Genomic DNA, 20,730 nt, shown 5'->3' on the forward strand with positions numbered 1-20,730 from the left:
CATTGCCGCCATGGAAAGGCATGCAGTAAATGCATGCAGGGCTACGTAGCGGGCCCCCAGGGTATTGGGGAGTGCATGGTGCCTGCCACGTTGTGCATGCAAATGCACAGTGCAGCCACAGCAATGTGGCAGGCGGTGCCTTGTGCACCACCCGCCACAATGTTGTGGAAGGGGGATGCCACCGTGGCGGTGACATCCTAATTGCCAGTGCCGGACCGCCGCACCACTGGTGGGCAGTCCCAGCACCGCTAGGGTGGCGGGCAGACAAAAGTCCACCTGCCATCCTAAGAGGCCCCAAAGTCTCAGCACCAGGCTTCAACAGTCCCTTCTGCAAATTTGTTGCAGGAGCGAAGCATGCACTAAACACCTGGCTAGTCTTCCACACCAATCAATGTGAAGCCCTTAAAACATTGTACTTCAATAAAAGAATTCATTTTGGGTGATCATGTTGCAATCAGAGGACACTTCCCACAAATGTCTTAAAGGCACAAAGGAAAGACCCTTGTACTAAAGGGCTCATTACCACATCAACTCACTTCCAGCAACTCTGCACATTCTTTGAACAGCTGAAAAATCAATCTTCTGTTCCCCCCCAAAAATTATTATGTCCTCATACTGCAATGTTGAGCCCACCTGCACAAAAACTCCAGCAGTCCATTTCATTTCTACCAATCTCCAAATCTCTAGAACAGCTAATGTTCTCATGGTGTGCTCTACCTTTCTATCCAGAATCTATCCCCCAACACCCTTCAATTCGGCTTGTTATTTTTCCACTTCTAGTATCACGCACGTCTTAAACTTCACAGCCATTGCACCTCACAACAATCAGTACACTAGTCCCTTTTCATTAACCTGGTACTTAACAAAAAATACACCACCATACCTCTGCTCACCAATTCTTCAAAAAGGAGTATCAGATCAGGTGTTTGCTGGTATTTTTTCTATCTCTCAGATCCTCCTTCCTCTACCTCCAGTATCTACAAATTAACCCCACACTTCACTAATTGGGCGTCCTATAACATTCAGTTCTTGGACATGACTTCCTCTCTACTTCAAAGATCACACTCATTATCCCACCCTACCCATTTCAAAAGAATAACTATTTCCATGTTCCTACAAGCCAAATATTTAGGAAGTCAAACATCTGGCACAGGATGCTCTTTAGTTTATTTTTGCCACAAAATAGAAAGGGAGAGCCGGATTAGAACATTACTCTAATTGCCTCCAAAAATTTGACCAAGAAAGCTTCATTAAGCCAATCACCTGAACTGGATTACTGTTAATCTACCATTGGTGCAAGTAATAGTAATACACAATTCTCTTTAATGCACCAAACTGTCTTCCCATCTACCAACACACCCATACAGACAATTGATACACTTTTTCAATAGCATTTATTAACACCTATTTAGACTACAACGGGAAAAAGACAGCTGTACATGAGAAGTCCTTTGCATTAGCCACTCAGGAAAGAAGTACTATTCTGGCCGTTTTTCTTCTTGAGGCGTTTCACTGTGCTGCAAAATAGCGATAAAAAGAAGTCAATTTAAATCCTTATCCAACATTAATTAAAATACCATCAAATGCAACGGCAAATGTAATTATTCTTGTACTTTTGTTCCTCAAATTTGTAACATCTCTAGGAACCACACATACATATGTTATATATACACACACACACACACACACACACACACACACACAGATATATCTACATATGTGGGTCAGCAAAAATCCTTTCAAGACTGGATTTAACATTTCTAGAATCGCCAAACGAAACACATTTACAAATATTACACATGATGGATTTTAAAAAGGTTTTAAAAACCTTACAAATTACTATACCTTAGATTTGTACTCTTTGAATTCTTCCTGTAAAGCTTCATATTTTTGTTTAAGGTCAGCTAACTCTAGACGAAGCGTCTCAACATCTGCAGTTTCTGGACCAGCCACACACAAATGTTGTTTCAGAAAGCTACAAAGAGTTAAGAACAACAATTTCTTTTGCAAAGCATTTGATCTAAAAGCCTATTTTTGAGGAAATTGTATTGTAGTATACCTTATTTCTTAGGCAACACATGTTCTATGCAATTGTCAATGGTTCAACTTTTGAGAGCCTTTCACTCGATTACCCTAAAGCATGTTTAAACTCATTACTAGAATGTTGAAAGATGCAAATACATGCATTTATTTTAATAACACTGACATACCCAGTAGCCACTGGCTCCCAGTAACTCAGCAGATACAATTTAAGACCCTTTGCATTTCGTTCAAAATCTTGAAATTTGCTACCCCCAAAATGCTTGGTACTTTGCTGAATGTATGTTCCTACTGGTGCTCTACGCTCGGCTGGTCAAAGTACCCCGGATCAAACGAAGCCAAGCAGGCGGACGTTCCTTTCGCTTCCTAGCAGCAAAACTATGGAATGCCTTACCAGCCCATAGCCGTGAAATGGAAGGTCGGCTTGAATTTAGGAAAGCTATTAAAACATCCTTTTTCCCCTGAATTAATCCTTTCTGTATGCCTACCTGTTGATCCCGGTCCTTAGGCTGGATTTAGCGGTGGGACGCCCCTTTGCTGGGGCAGCTGAGCGCTTTATAAGACGCTATAACATAACATACGTTATACTTGATCTTAACTACAAAAAATAAAACACCCATACAGATTGATGTCAGTCATGAAATGTCACTCTACCTAAAACCAGAGGGACTGAAGACACCCGCCTCAATGCACTGGTAGCAAGATTAGGCCTGCCAATTAACTCCAAAAACAGTTGGACAGAAAGCAGAACAAGGTCATACATTCATCCCAGTACAGAGGTCTGGGCCTAAATCTATCGTCTTTTTGCTCACCATGCCATTCCAGTTTGAACCCAGCCATATGCAAATCAGTCTTGACCCTGTGCCCCATGGGGACAGTCCAGCCCGAACTGCTAAGCCAGGTCCTCCCTGGCATGGAAACAAGCATCCTAGGACCGATTTCGGGGGTTGACTGGGGGTGAGTGTTTGATTTGCTCAAACGCTCCGTCCATCTTCCCCTTTGCTATCGCTTTGTTCGGCCTAAGTTGGGAGGGTATGCCATGACGTGGGTCCCTTGCTCAATTTGCCACTTGATTCAAGATAGCCTGGCTAATGAGGGTAATGAACCCGAAACCGGTCCCAGGATGCTTGTTTCCAGTCCAGGGAAGACATGGCTTGGCAGTTCGGGCTGGACTGTTCCCATGAGGCACAGGGCCAGACTGATTTGCATATGGCCATGTCTGAACTGGGGTGGTGGAGTGAGCTAAAGAATGATGGATTAAACCCAGATCAGTTGACTGGGGGTGAGTGTTTGATTTGCTCAAACTCTCCGTCCATCATCCCCTTTGGTATCTCTTTGCCAATTAACTCTGGCTGCGAAATGAATGGGAGCATGACGCCCTCCTCCATGCAGTCGGAACCAGAGAATCCCCACGGACATGACTGCTTGTACCACCCTAGTGAACAGACTTGGGATTAAGCCCAGGGTGAAGGCGGGTCCATGCGCAAACAGCTGAAGAAAGATTTGTACGCACGTTTGACTGTGCAGGAAAAGCACGGGTGCTCAAAATGGGGAGGCGAGGGGGCACTCAACCAGCTGAATGCTTCGGTGCCGGCAGACTAGACCCCGAAAGCACAGAGGAGCTCCAGACTGCCACAAAACTGGCTCCCACCGACATCAAGCTGGACCAAATCCTGACTAATTGCAGAAACCAAACAAGACAGCAGTGGTCGGGTGGATGCCATTGAGGTGGAGCTTAGTCTACCCCAAGACTATCAGAGAGCACAGGTAACACAAACCAAAGCGAGTGCTCCAACCAATTGAGAAGTAGAAGATAAAATTCAAGGATCTAGGGGAGAAAGTTCAAGAATGGAATATAGAACTTGAGCCTAAGCGGACTCTTCTAGGCATGACAAACGACGTGGACCTGGCTCGTCCCCTGTTGATTTTTCTGGTCTTGGCTCTGGTAATCGCAAAGAGATATAGCTAAGTACTGGGGAGCGGAAGCACCCCCAAAGCTGGAAGAATGGAAGAGGGTTAGACCCTTGGCCGCTGAAAGGGTCACATACAAAGAGAGAGGCTGCCCCAAGAAGATATTATGGGCTGAATGGGGGGCTATGAGATGGGATACAAGAGACACGAAGGGGCAGGAGTACAAGGACATAAAGACTGGAGATATAAGAGGTCAGAGGCATTAGACTCTCGCAGCGCTACACATACGAAAATAGGGTGGGGTGAACAGAAGGAATTTGTGCTGCAATGCTGGGGGGGTGGAGGGTGGCAGGGGAGGGAGTGCGGACTGAAGATGATATGATTGTATTGTTGGTCTATAATAAAATGCAAATAAAAATGTTTAAAAAAACCAGAATGGAATATAGAGCGGAAGATTCAGAAGGGAGAATAAGCTGTAACAATATCTGTATAGTTGGCTTCCCAGAGGGAGCAGAAGATGCAGACCCAGTGGAATTCTTCAAAACGTGGCTGGCTCACAAAGCATCGCACACTGGACTGTCACCCCACTATTTGGTTGAACAGGCACAGCGAGTGCCAGCCACCGGGTGCGCCTCCATGACCAGTTATGGCCTGACTGATGAATTAGAGAGACAAGGAAGCCATACTACAGGTAGCAGTTGTAAGGAGCCCATTACGCACGATAATGCCAAGATATGATCTTCCCGGATTACACATTGGTAGTAAGACGGCACAGAGCCTCCTTCTTAGGGGTGAAGAAACAGGTACGATTGGTTGGACTCTCATACTGTTTATTAATCCCGGTCAAGCTTAGACTCTCATACTGTTTATTAATCCCGGTCAAGCTTAAGGTAATCACGAATTACACCAGCAACTTCACGGAACCGGACAACACCTGGGGTTGGGTGGTACAGCGTCGATACGAGTCCTCAGCCTGTCCCTAACTGCAGGTACAGAGAAAGGGGGTCCCAGCAAACGAAGGTACAAATTATAAACACAATGTTAAGAAATAGTAACACAATTAATTTGCATACATCGTTATTTAATCACAATGTAAGTATATCTTAAATAGCAACAATTTGCATTTATACAAAGTATTTACAAGTGCCCCTAGGGGGGAAAGGGAAGTGATAGCGTGATGGGAAGTGTGGGTAAGAATCAGTGACATAAAATGCAGCTATATTGTGTGATTATAGTCAAAACACAGACAAAACGAATAATAAATCCAATAAATCAATTGCAACACATATCATGCTCCACTTGGTTGTCATCAAACCAGCCGACAACGGTGGGGCAATAGTTTTACAGGATGTCACCAAATACGAAGTAGAAATTTTTCGACAATTGAATGATGGAGTTAGTTACAAACATCTTACAGCTGACCCGTCGCTATCCTTGGCTCGTGAAATTCTTGAAGTCACTAGGGAAGGCCTCGATCTGGGTTTCCTTACGGAACAAGAATTGGAATATTTAAATCAGAAGCACCCCAGGCTGCCCACGATTTATACTCTACCCAAGATAAACATAAGTATGGTAGACCCCCCGGGAAGACCCATAGTCTCGGGCTGTGGCTCCATGCTGGAACCACTTGGAAGATACGTTGACTTCTTTCTTAAACCCATTGCGGAGACAATGGGTTTATTTGCCATATACGTTCCCCTACAATTGTCTTTTACTGCCATTCCCAATTGAAATGTGTCTCCATTTTCTTTATTGCATATGTTTATGCCTTCACTAACACTGTTCTCATATGCTTGGGATTATTTCAAAATATCCCTTGTAGTAATAATTGTAAATATCTTTAGATTATATGATTTTAAGATGAACGTAATGCCCACTCAAACTAGCAATCCTTATTTATTCTAGATCTTATCCTGCCAATGTTACTTGCACTGGTTACCGTAGTCACGGAACAAACTCACCATTCCCCTAGTTCCGATCCACACGCTAATAGTCCTATCTCTGTGTTTCCTGTGAACACGTCGACCATGGTCACGTGCTCCGGTAACCATGGTTATAGATCAACCAGGAAGAAGCCGGTCTTCATTGCTGACCGCGCTTCGGATCTGGAAGGATTAGTTTCAATTCTGGTAAGCGATAGCCCACTTGCGCCATGACGCTCTCGCTGTGTTATTAGTAAAACTTACCCCTATCCGCCTTTTACAGACGGTGTTTTGAATAACAACGATCGACTCTGCAGTGGCTTTGATCGCAAGATGTCCGTCCTACGGGCGGACAGATAACGCCTTATACACAAGAACTCCATACTGATGATCTATTCTCTCATTTTTCGAGTAAGTGCCAACTCATTAACCACCAGTTATCCGTGAACTTTATGACTGTTTCCTATAAGCGGGATCGTCAATTGTATTCTCTACGATTTTATAGGATCCTGTGTTTCCTCACATCAAGAGTACTTCCCTTCCATCCCTATCTCAGATATACGACTGATTGGGTATGTCGTGTGTTCCATTGTGTGTTTCCATTTTTAGTGAATACAATTTGATTGTTATAATAAATTAAAACATGCACTCGTTATCTATTGATCAGGTGCCCTACCCTGTCCCCAGTCCTGATGACCCCGCCGCAAGGGAATAATTAGTACCTGCCACTTATCACTTCCCTTTCCCCCCCAGGGGCACTTGTAAATACTTTGTATAAATGCAAATTGTTGCTATTTAAGATATACCTACATGTGATTAAATAACAATGTATGCGAATTAATTGTGTTACTATTTCTTAACATTGTGTTTATAATTTGTACCTTCGTTTGCTGGGACCCCTTTCTCAGTACCTTAACTACCCAGGTCCCAGTGACTTATAGTGGGTGAACCCCCTTCTGTATGTCCCTAACTGCATGCACAAGCCCGATCGCGGAGGGCACCAGGAAACTCGAGAAGGCGGGGATGGGTTGGTGGGCCTGTGACCATTACAGAAACCACTACCCTAGTACAGGCTTGAGAAAAGCAGATGCAAGCACTGTCTACTGCTAACATAAGGCTGGAGCATAGATCCTCACCAAAGCAAACTCAGGAGGAGACACAGCAGGAGGGGAGTTCCAACATATTGAATAGAAGCAATATCTCAGAGAACATAGCAACGGTTACACCGCACACAGCAGATAACCTGAACTCATTTTTGGACAGACATCAACACTGAATAGTGCAGCAATGCTTATAGCCCAGATGGAGGAATGGGACAAGGGAACACCACTCAGATTCAAAACCCCCACTCCTCCCCTAAGCGACCAGTGGTAATCAAGTGACAATAGAGGGGCTAAGGAGGTATGGGCTAGCCTGGGTGGCTCCCTATTTCATTGTAAAAACAAAGTTGAGAAGGTTCCTTTACCTCCTCCCTGTTCTTCTTTCCTATTTACTCATTGGAGCAAAATGCCAGTCAGTTATGCACAAGTTCGTGATGGAAGGCTGGCCAACTCTGTCATGCTCCAGGTGCGACACTGTACCACAAAGCATGGACTGGAGGGCCCTTTAATTGGGACTGCTTGCTCTTGGGTTTGGGCGGACAGATGTTACTGTCGCCCTGGATATGGGAGTTGGGCGTTTAGATTTTGATCAATCCACACATACTAGTTGTAGTCAGCCTCAAACATTACCTCCACACAACACACTGCACCTTGAGTGCAGGATCTTGGCCCCTCAACCTCACACCCATCAGTAGGGTACAGTTCAGACGACCAGACTAAGCTTTGTTACCTGGAACGTCAGGGCCACGGGGACGGCCTGTAAAGAGCATGCAGTTAAACAATACCTCTAAAGAGATACTCCAATAGCATTTATTCAAGAAATACATATGTCCAAAGGGGAAAGACACACATCTACAAAACAGTGGCAGGGTCAGTGCTATGGCACTACATCTCAGGATTCGGTCAAGGGTCACTCATATGGGTGAGGTCAATGGTGCCCTTCAAGAGCATAGCAGCAGAAATAGGTCCAGAAGGGAGGATGTCTCTGTAGAGGGGCAATTGGATGGACGACCCCTCGTGCTGGGATGTGTTCGCACTCCAAATGTAGCGTAACATTCGTATTGCGCAAATCTCTCCATCATAATGACCAGATGGGCAGACACCATGGGTAATGTGAGGAGATTTTAACTGCCTACTGAACCCCCTCCTGGATCAGTCTCAACCACTTTTTCCCTCCTCCCTTGTGATCACACTGGCAACCCTCTTGACTCAATGGCTGGCACACTAGTCGTTAGTGGACAGCTGGTGTGTTATGTACCCACATGTTAAAGATTATTCTTTTCACCACCGCACAATTTCTATGTCCTGTTGGACGAGACGGACTGCCACCATGCCATACACTTACAAGTCACAGGCAGAATAACTAAGGAAGACCCTGTCATACCATAACCCCTTACTACTCCACATGACATGGAACACTTGCATTCCCGCAGTGCCAACATGGTGGCTACAACCAGCTGCTTAGAGGATGCAGCATTCCAAGATCCAACCCACACCGAATATTGAATTATATCAGACTAATGGGACACAGTAGAAACCACACTAACATAATGGGAAGCCATGATTTTATACTGCCAAACTTCAACTTTTAGATTTCACAATGCGATCAAGCTGCCTAGTATACTCGGCGTGACGAGGGAAGACCTCAGTGCATCCATCACAGAGCAAGAAGTTCAAGGAGTCATTAGGTGAGCTGAAACATGTAAGACCCCATGACTGGATGGTTTACGTATTTGGTTTTGCAAGGCATATGAGGACCTACTTGCCGCTAAACTAATAGAGGTGTGCAACGTTGCCCTCAAAGCTGGGCAGCTGCCGCCGTCGCTCAGGGAAGCACAACTGCTCGACCTCCCAAAGCCAGGGAAGATACTCCCTTATGGAATGGGGCCGGTAGGATGCTAGTTATGTTAGGAAAGGACTACAAGATATTAAGTAAGATCATGGTGGTGTGGTTGCTGGAACATATCCTGCATTTGGATCACCTGAACCAAAATGGGTTTATCCCAGACCGCTCCACTACACACAATGTCTGATGTACTGGAACATGCACCTGCGAACTGGCCCTTCGCAGCGTGTGTAGTTTTAGACCTAGAGAAAGAATTTGATAGTGATGATTGGGATAATATGTTCACAACCTTGACAGTCATGGGCATAGAAGGGAGGTTTCAAAGATGAATCCTACTCCTTTAAACGGAACCTACAGCACAGATGAAGATAGGTAGCTGCATCTCAGCCCCCTTTCATATTAGTAGGAGCACACGTCAAGGATGCCATCGGTCCTGGATACAGTTGGTCTTGGTGGTGGAACTGCTAGCACATAGGCTTCGGCAGGAAAGACAGAAATCGGGGATACCAACTGAGGGAGAGAGACACAATTTAATTATATGCAGAAGACCTTTTAATATATGTACAAGACATACGATGGAATAGATGCTATAACAGACATACCCAAGGAATTCCACATCGCCTCAGGGCTAGGAGTGAACTGGTCAAAGACCTGCCTATTCCCATCCCATCCAGACTGTCCACAGCAGAATTTCATGGTTGAGAGCCATTAGGTATTGCACACATTCAGGTATTTGGCCATTAACGTCTACCACACCACTTGTGATATCCTAGATAGAGACCTCACTGTGGCCATAGATACTGTCCAGATAGCGCTCCGGTGTACACTTCCACCATCTGTGCAGGGCAGAATAGCCCTTTCAACATTGGTGGTTCTTTCCTGACTTTAATACGATTTCCATAACAATCCCCTTGAACAACTTTCGTATGGTACATGCAATGCTAGGAAGCTTCCCTTGAAAAAGGGGAGGCGGAGTATAGCTTTAGCTAAATGACTGCTCCCAGTGGACAAGGGAGGCCTAAGCACTTCAAATTTAGAGCATAATATTTGGTGGCATAACTACAGTGTCATGCCTGCTGGTTAGCAGGCAGGCATCTGGAAGAACTGGGACTGGCTCCCACTTCCGAGCACAGAGGGTAGTGAGCGAGTCTTTACTATCGCAGGAAGTGCTCCCCCACCAGGGCAACAGATTGTTGCGCAAGGCTAAAAGTAGCTATCAGAGGAGCTTATGCCTCATAACGAACATGGTCCCATATGCACTCGAAACCCGCTTAAGCTATAGAATTCCATTTAGTAAGCAGACTGGGTAAGCTGAAGTAACAGCGTCGGAAGCAGCAGGGGGTAACCACTTTGGCCTTTCAGAAAGGTGCCTTGATCTCGTTTGAGCAATTGCGCAATGACGGGGAACTCCCAGCGTGACAGACTATGGGTAACTGACTGGAGAGCTTGGACACAGAAAATGCAACACACTGGTGGGTGCAAATTAGAGGGAAAGAAGAAAGTCCATTTCACTCAAGCTTGCTGGAGAAACAGAAGCAAAGTGGGAGGGGGTTCCTGTACACCCCTGTGCACTAATCAAAGTCTGTTAGATAAAGCATTGGCTAATATTTCGAGCTGGAGAGTTCTCCAAATTAATTTACAAATAAGTTAATTCCGGGGCTTGCAGCTTTTCAAATGGTCACTGCTGATGGTTTTTGCAGAGAAAAATCTTCTCCATGCCCAGAGTATACCCCAGTCCTTATGCTATTGCACATAGTCCATACGAAACAAGTTACTTACCTGTAACTTTAGTTCTCCAGTATTGGTAACTTTCATAGATTCCCATTGCTTGTATCATTCCCAGTCGTCTGAATGGGAGCCTCGGTATTCCACCTAAAAATTGGCTAGCAGCAAGTCGGGGCTTTAGAAAGTGCTCTAGCTGCAAGGCATGCTCGCAAGGGCTCAATAAAACAGAGTTCCTAACAGCATTCTCCACAGTGCCGCGTAAAATTAACAAACAGTTGACATGTAAGACGGAATATGTGGTTTATGTGCTGGAGTGCCCATGTGGTCTGCAATATATTGGCAGTACCAAATTGCAGGTCCACAAACGGGTACGCCAGCACATTAGGGCCATCAACACCAATGATGCCGCATATCCGGTGGCAAGGCATTTTAGGGAGCACCACAACAATGATAGTGGACTCCTTATATACTATGCCATAGACTCTGTAGGTCCTTTAAGGAGAGGTGGCAATAGAGAGGGCATCCTAAGGGCACTTGAGACCAGGTATATCTTGGAAATGGACAGCAAGACTCCCAATGGTCTCAACTCCACGGAGGATTTTTATACGTGTCTATAGGAGCTCCTGATAGGTGCCATCCTTAAATACTCCATCTCCCCGTCTGCTCATCTGTGTTTGGTTTAACCAATAATTATGCTTGCTTTGCACTATGTTACTGGTGGCCAATATAACTGTATATGAAACAAACAACTAGGTTACTGGTCACCCCTGAGTAACAACATATCCATTTGTTAGTTCCTGTCAGAAGGTGCATCAGGCTGCATGTAAATAATAATTTCAGCAAACTATTGTTTTTAATCACCTTTGTTTCAAAATGCATTCGCGTATTACAGTATTATGGTGTCTGGAGGAGTTATGGCAAGTACGTGGAAATGATATTGTTCAATCCTTAAAAAACATGCGATTTCCAATTGGTATCTATTAGTCAAAATAGTATTACATGTAGGTGAGGGGGAAAAGCATATAAGCCTATGTATCCGATCAATCAACTATCGAATTACATATGTAAATATTGCTATTAAGGCATATGATATTTTGTGTAAATAGTTGTAAATATATGAAATGCTTTGTATGTATTTTATAATGGCAAAAACAACAAGTGATGGACTGAATGTGGATCAATGTCACACACTCCCCCAGTCAAAAGATCTGGGCCCAAATCCATCGTTTTTTTGCACTCCACACCACCCTGGGTTAGACAATGGCGATATGCAAATCAGCTCTGACCCTGTTGCCCCATGGGAACAGTCCAGTCCGAACTACAAAAGCCATGTCCTTCCCAGAACGGAATCAAGCATCCGAGGACCGGACCGGTTTCGAGGTAACACCTCTCTTCAGCCCGGCTAGCTTGACTCCAAGTGGTGTGGAGTGCCTGGGACCCTCGTCTGGGCATCCCCAGCGCACTTAGGGCGGCAATTGCAAAAACAACAAGTGATGGAGGGCAAAAAAACGATGGATTTGGGCCCAGATCTTTTGACTGGGGGAGTGTGTGACATTGATCCACATTCAGTCCATCACCTGTTCTTTTTTGCAATTGCCGCCCTAAGTGCGCTGGGGATGCCCAGACGTGGGTCCCAGGCACTCCACACCACTTGGAGTCAAGCTAGCCGGGCTGAAGAGAGGTGTTACCTCGAAACCGGTCCGGTCCTCGGATGCTTGATTCCGGTCTGGGAAAGATATGGCTGTTGTAGTTCGGACTGGACTGTTCCCATGGGGCAACAGGGTCAGAGCTGATTTGCATAAAGCCATTATCTGACCCAGGGTGGTGTGGAGTGCAAAAAAACGATGGATTTGGGCCCAGATCTTTTGACTGGGGGAGTGTGTGACATTGATCCACATTCAGTCCATCACTTGTTCTTTTTTGTATTTTATAATGACATAAGATTTTCTTTGTCACGTATTTATCGATTATTCGGATAAAATTGTATTTAAACAGTTATTAATGAAATAGGCAGTACATGAATGATCTTGTGTCCCTACAATAATCGCAACACGCTGTCAGTAAATCTAATGTGGATACTCCCCCACAAATCACCTAACCAATCAAATTGTAATATTTTGAATGCACGAGCACTTTAAATTCACGCAACTCTCTCGGTGCGTCATGTGACCAAGGCCTCTGTGCAGGCCGAAACGTTATGCTGCCGTGGTGTACTGAGAAATAAAAGAACTCACCTGCACTCTGGGTCTTCCGTTTTCCTCTTATTTGATGGCTCTGGATGGTGGGCGCGTCGCTGAGAGGGTACGAGTATGAAAATAAATATATATATATATATATATATATATATATATATATATATATATATATACATACACACACACATACATACATATATACATATATATACACATATATACACATATATATATATACATATATATACACACACACACACACACACACACACACACACACACACACACCTAGGTGAACACACCCTGATAGGTGCAAAAAAGTAAAAAATTAGGCCTAGGCCTCATTACATTTTGTAACCTATAGGTGTCCTTATGTAAAAAGACCCAAACTTATACTAGCAACCAATCAGATTAGCCTCACCCTGTGGAACCTTCCTGAGAAAGCTCAGAGCCTCAGATTTTCGTAGCCGTTGCCTTGCCACCGAATCACCTAGACCAAAAGTGAGCTTTCCCAGGGGAGGAGGGTGGGCGCATGGGAATCTATGAAAGTTACCAATACTGGAGAACTAAAGTTACAGGTAAGTAACTTGTTTCTTACTCCAGTATTGGAACTTTCATAGATTCCCATTGCTTGTATCAGAGTGGATAGCAGTTAGCCTGCCTCAAACATTTCGTTCCTAGTTACCAACTATCATCAACCAATGATACCACATCATAAATATAAATCAGTAACCATAGCATAATAAACGAAATGTGAGAAAAAAACAGGAAGGAGGGAAGAGAGGAAAGCTCACCTCTTACTGGAAGAGATTTCTCAGGACAGCTTGACCAACAGTCGAATCCCCCTTTGCAGCCGCGTCCAGGCAGTAGTGTCTCGTGAATGAGTGAGTACTGCTCCATGTGGCCGCTATGCAAATATCCTTTATCGATACTCCTGCAAACAGTGCTGTAGACGAAGAGATCGATCTTGTGGAGTGTGCCTTCACCTGTCCTTCCAACGGCTTGCCTGCCGCTTGGTGGCAGAAACGGATCGCACTCTATATCCATCTAGAAATCCCTTGTTTTGACAACGGAAATCCTTTCCTTGGGGTTCCAAAAGCCACAAACAGCTGGGGCGTCTTCCGAAATCCAGCTGTGCGTTGAAGATAGAATTTTAAACATCTCTGAACGTCCAGAGAATGAAGTGTCCTCTCAGCCTGGGTTGAGGGCCGAGGAAAAAAAGAATGCAGAACCACCGGTTCATTAAGATGAGTCTGTCGGTACCTTCGGAATGAATTTGGGGTTCATCCGGAGGATCAAGGTATCGTTCTTGAACTGCAAGTAAGGTTCTTTGATCGTCAAAGCCTGAAGTTCTCCCACTCTCCTTGCCGAGGTGAGTGCCAGCAGAAGCGCCACCTTCCATGATAGGAACTTTAAGTCTGCCTTATGTATTGGCTCAAATGGCGATCTCATCAGTTGAGCCAGGACTACATTCAGATGCCAAACCGGGGGTGGAGGCCGAACTGGCAGAAACACTCTAAACAGTCCTTAAGAAATTGCTTTATCACTCTTGCTGATAACAGACGGACCAGATCTTGTTCGCCTATATCTGGAAATAGCCGCCAAGTGGACCTTGATGGAAGCATGAGCCAGACCTGCCTGAGCCAAAGAAAGAATGTATGGTAAGAGTTGATGTGGAGCTGATGAGAATGGCTGCACTCCTCTCTGGCACCATAAATAAAACCTCTTCCACTTAGCTCTATATGTTTTATTAGTGCTAAGAGCTCGTGCTTGTGCTAATATGTTCCTGCATTCCTCCGGAATGTCTAGATCCTTAAACTCTGTGTTCAGGAGCCATGCTGTCAACTGAAGTGAGCTCGGGTTCGGGTGGAGAACCTGGCCGTTGGACATAGATAGAAGAGTCTGGTTGGAGTGAAGTTGAATGGGCTGTTCCTCCGACAGAAGAAGCAACTCCGTGAACCAGAACTGGCGAGCCCAGGCGGGCGCTATCAGAATCATCCTGCACTTGTCCATCTTGAGTTTCTTGAGGACTCGAGGAATCAGGGGAAATGGCGGAAAGGCGTAAACAAATGCGCCGGACCAAGACATCAAAAGGGCATTCCCCAGCGATCCTCTATGGTGTTCCCTGCTTGCGTAACACCGGCATTTCTTGTTGAACGAAGTGACAAACAGGTCGATCGCTGGGGTCCCCCAGCGGGAGAAGATGTCCTTGACCACTGCGTCGTCCAATTCCCACTCGTGTGAGACTGCCCTCAGGCGGCTTAGCGTATCCGCCTTCGTGTTGCATACTCCTGGAAGGTGTTCCGCCACGAGCCTGATGTTCTGTGAGATTGCCCATTCCCATAGCAGCTGGGCCTCCTGAGAAAGCAGTGGCGATCTTGTGCCTCCCTGCTTGTTGATGTAATGCATTGCGGTGGTGTTGTCCGTACGCACTAGAATGGCAGAATTTGAAATCCTTGGAAGGAAAGCCAACATTGCCCATCGAATAGCTCTCAGCTCCAGAACATTGATATGTAAGCGACGTTCTCCTGGCGTCCAGTGTCCACTGACTTGGAGATCCTGCATGACCGCTCCCCAACCCTGAAGGGAGGCGTCTGTTGTAATGACGCGAGGAGCCGGGGCCGCTCTAAAACGGAGACCCACCGAGAGGTGAGATCTTCTCATCCACCATGAAACTGACTGTTTCATCTGCTGGGTGACAGTTACCCTGTCGTTGAAGGACCCTTCCACCTGCTTCCACTGAAGGTCTAGTTCCTCTTGCAAGGGGCGCATTCGCAGCCTGCAGTGCGGAATCAATTGAATACAGGATGAAATCGACCCTAGAAGAGATTTGTACATCCTGACTGTCATCCAACTTTTCTTTTGCAATCGAGCGGCTGAAGACACGAGTTTCATTTGTCTCTCTTCCGATGGGAAGGCTTTGCACACCTGAGTATCGAGTATTGCTCCCAGGAACTTCACTGAATTTGCTGGTTGAAGTACCGATTTTTCTCTGTTGAGTTGTAAACCCAGATGAGTGAAGAGATTCAAACATGTTTCCACCGCTTCTGTCGCTGCTTGGAAACTTGGTGCCTTCAGCAGCCAGTCGTCTAAGTAGGGGATTACCTCCAGCGACTGTCTTCTCAGAAAAGCCGCTACCGGGGCCAGCACCTTCGTGAATATCCGGGGTGCGGATCTTAATCCAAATGGGAGCACCATGAACTGGAAGTGACTCTTGCCTACTGTGAAGCGAAGGAAACGTCTGAGCTGGGTGGATCGGGATATGAAAATAGGCATCTTCCAGGTCTAACGTAGCCATGAAGTCGCCTGGATTCAAGAGGCGCAATATGTCTTGGAGTGAAATCATCCGAAACAACAGTTTCACGAGATAGGTATTGAGCTCCCTTAAATCCAGGATTGGATGCCACTTGTCCTTTGATTTGCGGATCAGAAAAAATCTTGAATAGAAACCTTCTCATTGTGATAGGGGAACACGTTGGATCGCCCCTTTCTGAAGCATTTGTTGAGCTTCCAACTGCAGAAGGTTTAGATGTTTCGAAGTAGTGGCGTGGGGAGCTCTTGTAGGTGGAAATTCCTGGAATTCTAGCGTATGCCCATGTTGGGTGATGTTCAATACCCACTGATCCGATGTTATTTCTTCCCAGCTGCTCAGATGTTGAGTTATCCTGCCGCCCACTGGAGACCCATGGAGCGGAGGAACAGTCGGCAGTCAGGAGGCCGCTATTGACGCTTGCCAGCGTCCTTGCTGACGCCCTTGACGTCCACGAGAACTCTTGACGAGAGAAAGACTGAGATTGTGACTGCCTCTGATAATACTGATTGCCGTACTGAGGTCTGTACGACTGACTGCTGAGAGTACCGTTGCTGCTGATAGCCACCTCTTGGCGAAGTGAAGCCTCTTCCTCTTGCTCCATGGAACGGTGTTTTCCTATATTGTAGGGTACCAAGAGCTCTAGCAGTCTGTGTCCTTCTTTATCCCCTGCAGGGTGTCACCGACATGTTTCCCAAATAACATGTCCCCATCAAAGGGTAAGTCAAGAATCTTATTTTGAACTTCCGGCCGGAAGTAAGTTGCTCGCAGCCAACCCTGCCGTCTAAGAACAGCCGCGCTACCCAGAGCACGGAACGAAGTGGTTGCCATGTCCATCGCGCAGTCAATCATTTCTGAAGAAAAACGTTGGCCTTCTTCAAGAAGTTTCAGTGCTTCGGCCTTAGGGTCATCCGCCAGTAGGTCGATATATGCTTCGACATCACTCCACATTTGGCGGTCGTACCTCGCCAGAATAGCCAATGCATTGGCCGCCCGGATCAGCAAGCTCGCCATTGATGAAAAACGCTTCCCAGCGTGGTCTAACCTTCTACCCTCCTTGTCTGGTGGAGTTGTGAGGGTGGCTGAAAGATTCCGCGATCTTTTCTGCGCTGCTTGCGATATGACCGAGTCCGGTCTTGGTTGTCCAATCAAGCAGGCAGGACTGTCATCAGGAGCTTTATACTTCTTTTCTAGGCGCGGTAGAGTTGGAATAACCGTCGCCGGGGCCTGCATTACTTTCTTTCCTTCTTCCCATATATGCTCTACAATGGGAATCGAACGCACTGCCTTACGGTAAGCCTCTTTAAAATCATATAAAAAACAATCCGTAGATGTTGTAGGCATGGCAAGCTTGAAGCGTGCCGTGGCTCTCTCCATTAAGTTGAAGAAACCTCCCACATCCGCCGGAGGTGAATCTTATCGGGTCCGGCACCGGAGCAGCCGAATCCGGAATAATATACTGATTCCATTCACTATCCGGGTTTTGATCACGGTTGTCACCTGCTCCATCCTCATCTGAAGTGTCATCCTGGTCCGGTGTCTGCCGATGACATTCCCCCTCTTCTTCCACATGTGCCGGGGGCACCGACTGAGTTGCCACCACCTCTGGCTGAACTTGCGCCTGACCTTCCATTGGTCGCGACCCCTTTCTGCTCCTATATTCCTCCAGCATTGCCCTTAAGTCCGTCAAAAGGCTCATGGGCATAGAAACCATGCCCTGCTGTACTTGGGCTTCCTGATATGCGACCTGATTTTGCCGTCGCTGCTCTTGCTGGCAATAATACCCATCTTCATCATCAGACTCATGGTATTTAACATGCAACTGCGATGGACTATAAGCATCTCCATACATCTCATTCTCCTCCTCAGAATAGTCCTGTTCGTCCAATAACAGGGCTGGGGGGAATGGAGTCACCTTTCTAGGTGATGTCATGTCAGATGTTATCCTCCTTTTCCTTGGAACTGCCGTCGACGGCGTCATAAATGAGTCCACCATATCCGGTGCCATCTTCGTCGTCGACTGGTTCGTCATCGTCGACGGGATCGTCATCGTGATTGCCACCGTCGATGGAACTGTCGTCGTCGACGGGATTGTCTTCGTCGACGAGGTGGTTACCGTCGACGTAGTGATAGTCGTCGCCGTCGACCCATTCTTTGTCGACGGCATCGTCGTCGAAGTTTTCGTCGTCGCCGACGGGTGAGGAGACAAAGTCACTGAAGAGGCCTTGGAGCCTTTCTTAACCACTGTTGAAGCCTCTACAGTTGGTTTCTTGAAGGACTTAGAAACTTTATCTTGATGTGAAGGCCCAGCCGAGCCCTCATCAAGTTTTGCCTTCTGCACCCGAGGTGCTTGCCTTTCCCTCTCCTTTACACTTCCGTGAGGAGATTCGCCAGGCTCGGGCTTGCCAGACCTATCAGAGGTCCCACGCACAGCCTTAGAGGGGGGTTCAGATGATACCTCCACAGATGATCTACCCCTCTTCAGAGATGTCTTGAAAGACGTCGACCTGGCATCCTCCTCATCACTGGAAACCACAACCTCTTTCTTTTCCAACTTCCTGAGCCAAATTAGTAATCTTCCCTCACGATCCCGGAGGGTCTTAACAGACATCATCCTGCATAGTTTACATTCCTCTGCCTTATGGTCAGGATATAAACAATATATACAGTCTTTGTGCTGGTCTTCTACATAAAGTCGTTTTTTACCACAACTGGCACAAGACCTGAACAGGCTCTTCTTTTCCTTATCAGCCATAGTTGAAACTTAAACAAATCCTCACAGAAAAACTGTTTAAATAATACCTCAAAGTAGAAGTTAGAGCAGAGCTCTAAGGAGACTCCCTGTCACCAACGATGCGGTAGAAAATCTGAGGCTCTGAGCTTTCTCAGGAAGGTTCCACAGGGTGAGGCTAATCTGATTGGTTGCTAGTATAAGTTTGGGTCTTTTTACATAAGGACACCTATAGGTTACAAAATGTAATGAGGCCTAGGCCTAATTTTTTACTTTTTTGCACCTATTAGGGTGTGTTTACCTAGAGGTGTGTATATATATATATATATATATATATATATATATATATATATATATATATATATTTTTTTTTTTTTTTTGAGGAGTACGAAGTAATCCGAGGACTAAGGCAGCGACCCGCAGCAACCACACACCCGCCAAAAACACCAAAAGGAAAACGAGGAGGGGTAGGCGGGGGCGCCCAAGGCAGATCCACTCCAGTAGTAACAAGGAGTGCTCGAGGAAAGACCTGGAAAGCAACATAATGGATTGCAAAGAGAATACAATAATCAATCTATCAGACAGGGTGTTAACACCAAAGGAAGAGGAATTATTAAAACTTGGCCTATCCTTTTGTCCCACTCCGGCATTTGACTGTACCCAGACACGGATAGATCTTTTCAGATTCATTCGAAAGTTGAAATTACAGAAGATCCATACTTTGAACCCGAAAGCAGATGATGGAACTAATATTGAAGGGACTGATCCCTTAGTGGCAATAACAGGCAAAGACTTCCAGGCCATTGCGGTGGCACAAATGTTGATTGGAACCAGCCGCTCACAAGATTGGGATATTTCACCCACACAAACTTTGGAGGAATGTGGAATTGTCCAACAAGGTTGTAAGAGCAATATGACTATCAAGTCTAAAACGAACCCAAGGACACCACATGATGGTATAGACACTTTCCAGGAAATGGTCATTGAAGAGTTGAAACATCTCCAAATGGGAAGCTTTAATCACAAGAGGAAAAATTTGAGTAAAGAGGAATGGACTGTGATCCAAAATCTAAAGGAAGATGAGAACATTGTTATAAAACCCAGTGATAAAGGGGGGAATATTGTCATCCTAAAACGCAGCCAATATGAGGATGAAGCTTTGTCCCAATTGAATAAAAAAGAACATTATGTGGAGATCAAGAGAACCAAATATATGGAAAGCATAAAAAACTTTAATGATCTAATTGAGAAATGGAAAAATAAGGGAATACTTGACTTCAGAGATTGGAAGAACCTAAAGTGTGACTTTCCTCAAATTGCAACATTCTATCACCTGCCAAAGGTTCACAAAAGTAAAATATGGCCTCCGGGAAGACCTATCGTGTCTGCCAAAGACAGTTTATTGGAGAAGACCTCAAGCTATATCGATAGCTTCATTGCCCCATTCGTGAAGGACCTAAGCTCGTATCTTAAGGATACGAAGGACTTTTTGAGAATAATACAGGATGTCAAATGGGAAGAAGATATGATCTTGAGCACACTAGACATTGCCAGTTTGTATACATGCATCAAGCATGAGGATGGTCTCATGGCAATAAAAAGCTTCCTTGAACTTAGACCCATCAAGTACCGGAGCCATAATACCATGCTCTTGGAACTCACAGACTTCTGTTTGAGAAATAACATTTTTTTGTTTGCAGGGAAACTGTATTTACAACTGCAGGGGACCGCGATGGGCACGTGCTTCGCCCCCAGCTACGCGAATTTATTCGTGGGCTGGTGGGAGAAGCACGTGGCCTGGGCGGAAGATAACGACAGGTGGATGGACAACATTGTTCTGTGGACCCGCTACATCGACGATTTGTTTTTGGTGTGGCGGGGAACACAGAAGGAGGCTGAGAGATACATTTCAAAATTAAAGGCAAATAATCTGAATCTCAGCTTCACGAG

At 45.6% G+C, this 20,730-nt stretch overlaps 1 protein-coding gene across 2 annotated transcripts in view; it reads right to left on the reverse strand.

Annotated features, from left to right (window-relative positions):
* Positions 1-1,150: 1,150 nt before the first annotated feature.
* The window catches only part of LOC144824788 (c-Myc-binding protein-like), an 89,388-nt gene continuing 69,808 nt past the window's right edge, over positions 1,151-20,730 (reverse strand). For both annotated transcript variants that reach the window (XM_078683793.1, XM_078683791.1), the window contains exons 4-5: positions 1,846-1,975; positions 1,151-1,517 (exon numbers count right to left, since the gene is read on the reverse strand). In XM_078683793.1, coding sequence (XP_078539919.1) covers positions 1,479-1,517; positions 1,846-1,975 — 169 coding nt within the window. In that variant the 3' untranslated portion in view covers positions 1,151-1,478. The remainder of the gene's footprint in view (positions 1,518-1,845; positions 1,976-20,730) is intronic.

Source organism: Lissotriton helveticus, chromosome 3_1, assembly GCF_964261635.1.
Source record: "Lissotriton helveticus chromosome 3_1, aLisHel1.1, whole genome shotgun sequence".
NCBI lineage: Eukaryota > Metazoa > Chordata > Amphibia > Caudata > Salamandridae > Lissotriton > Lissotriton helveticus.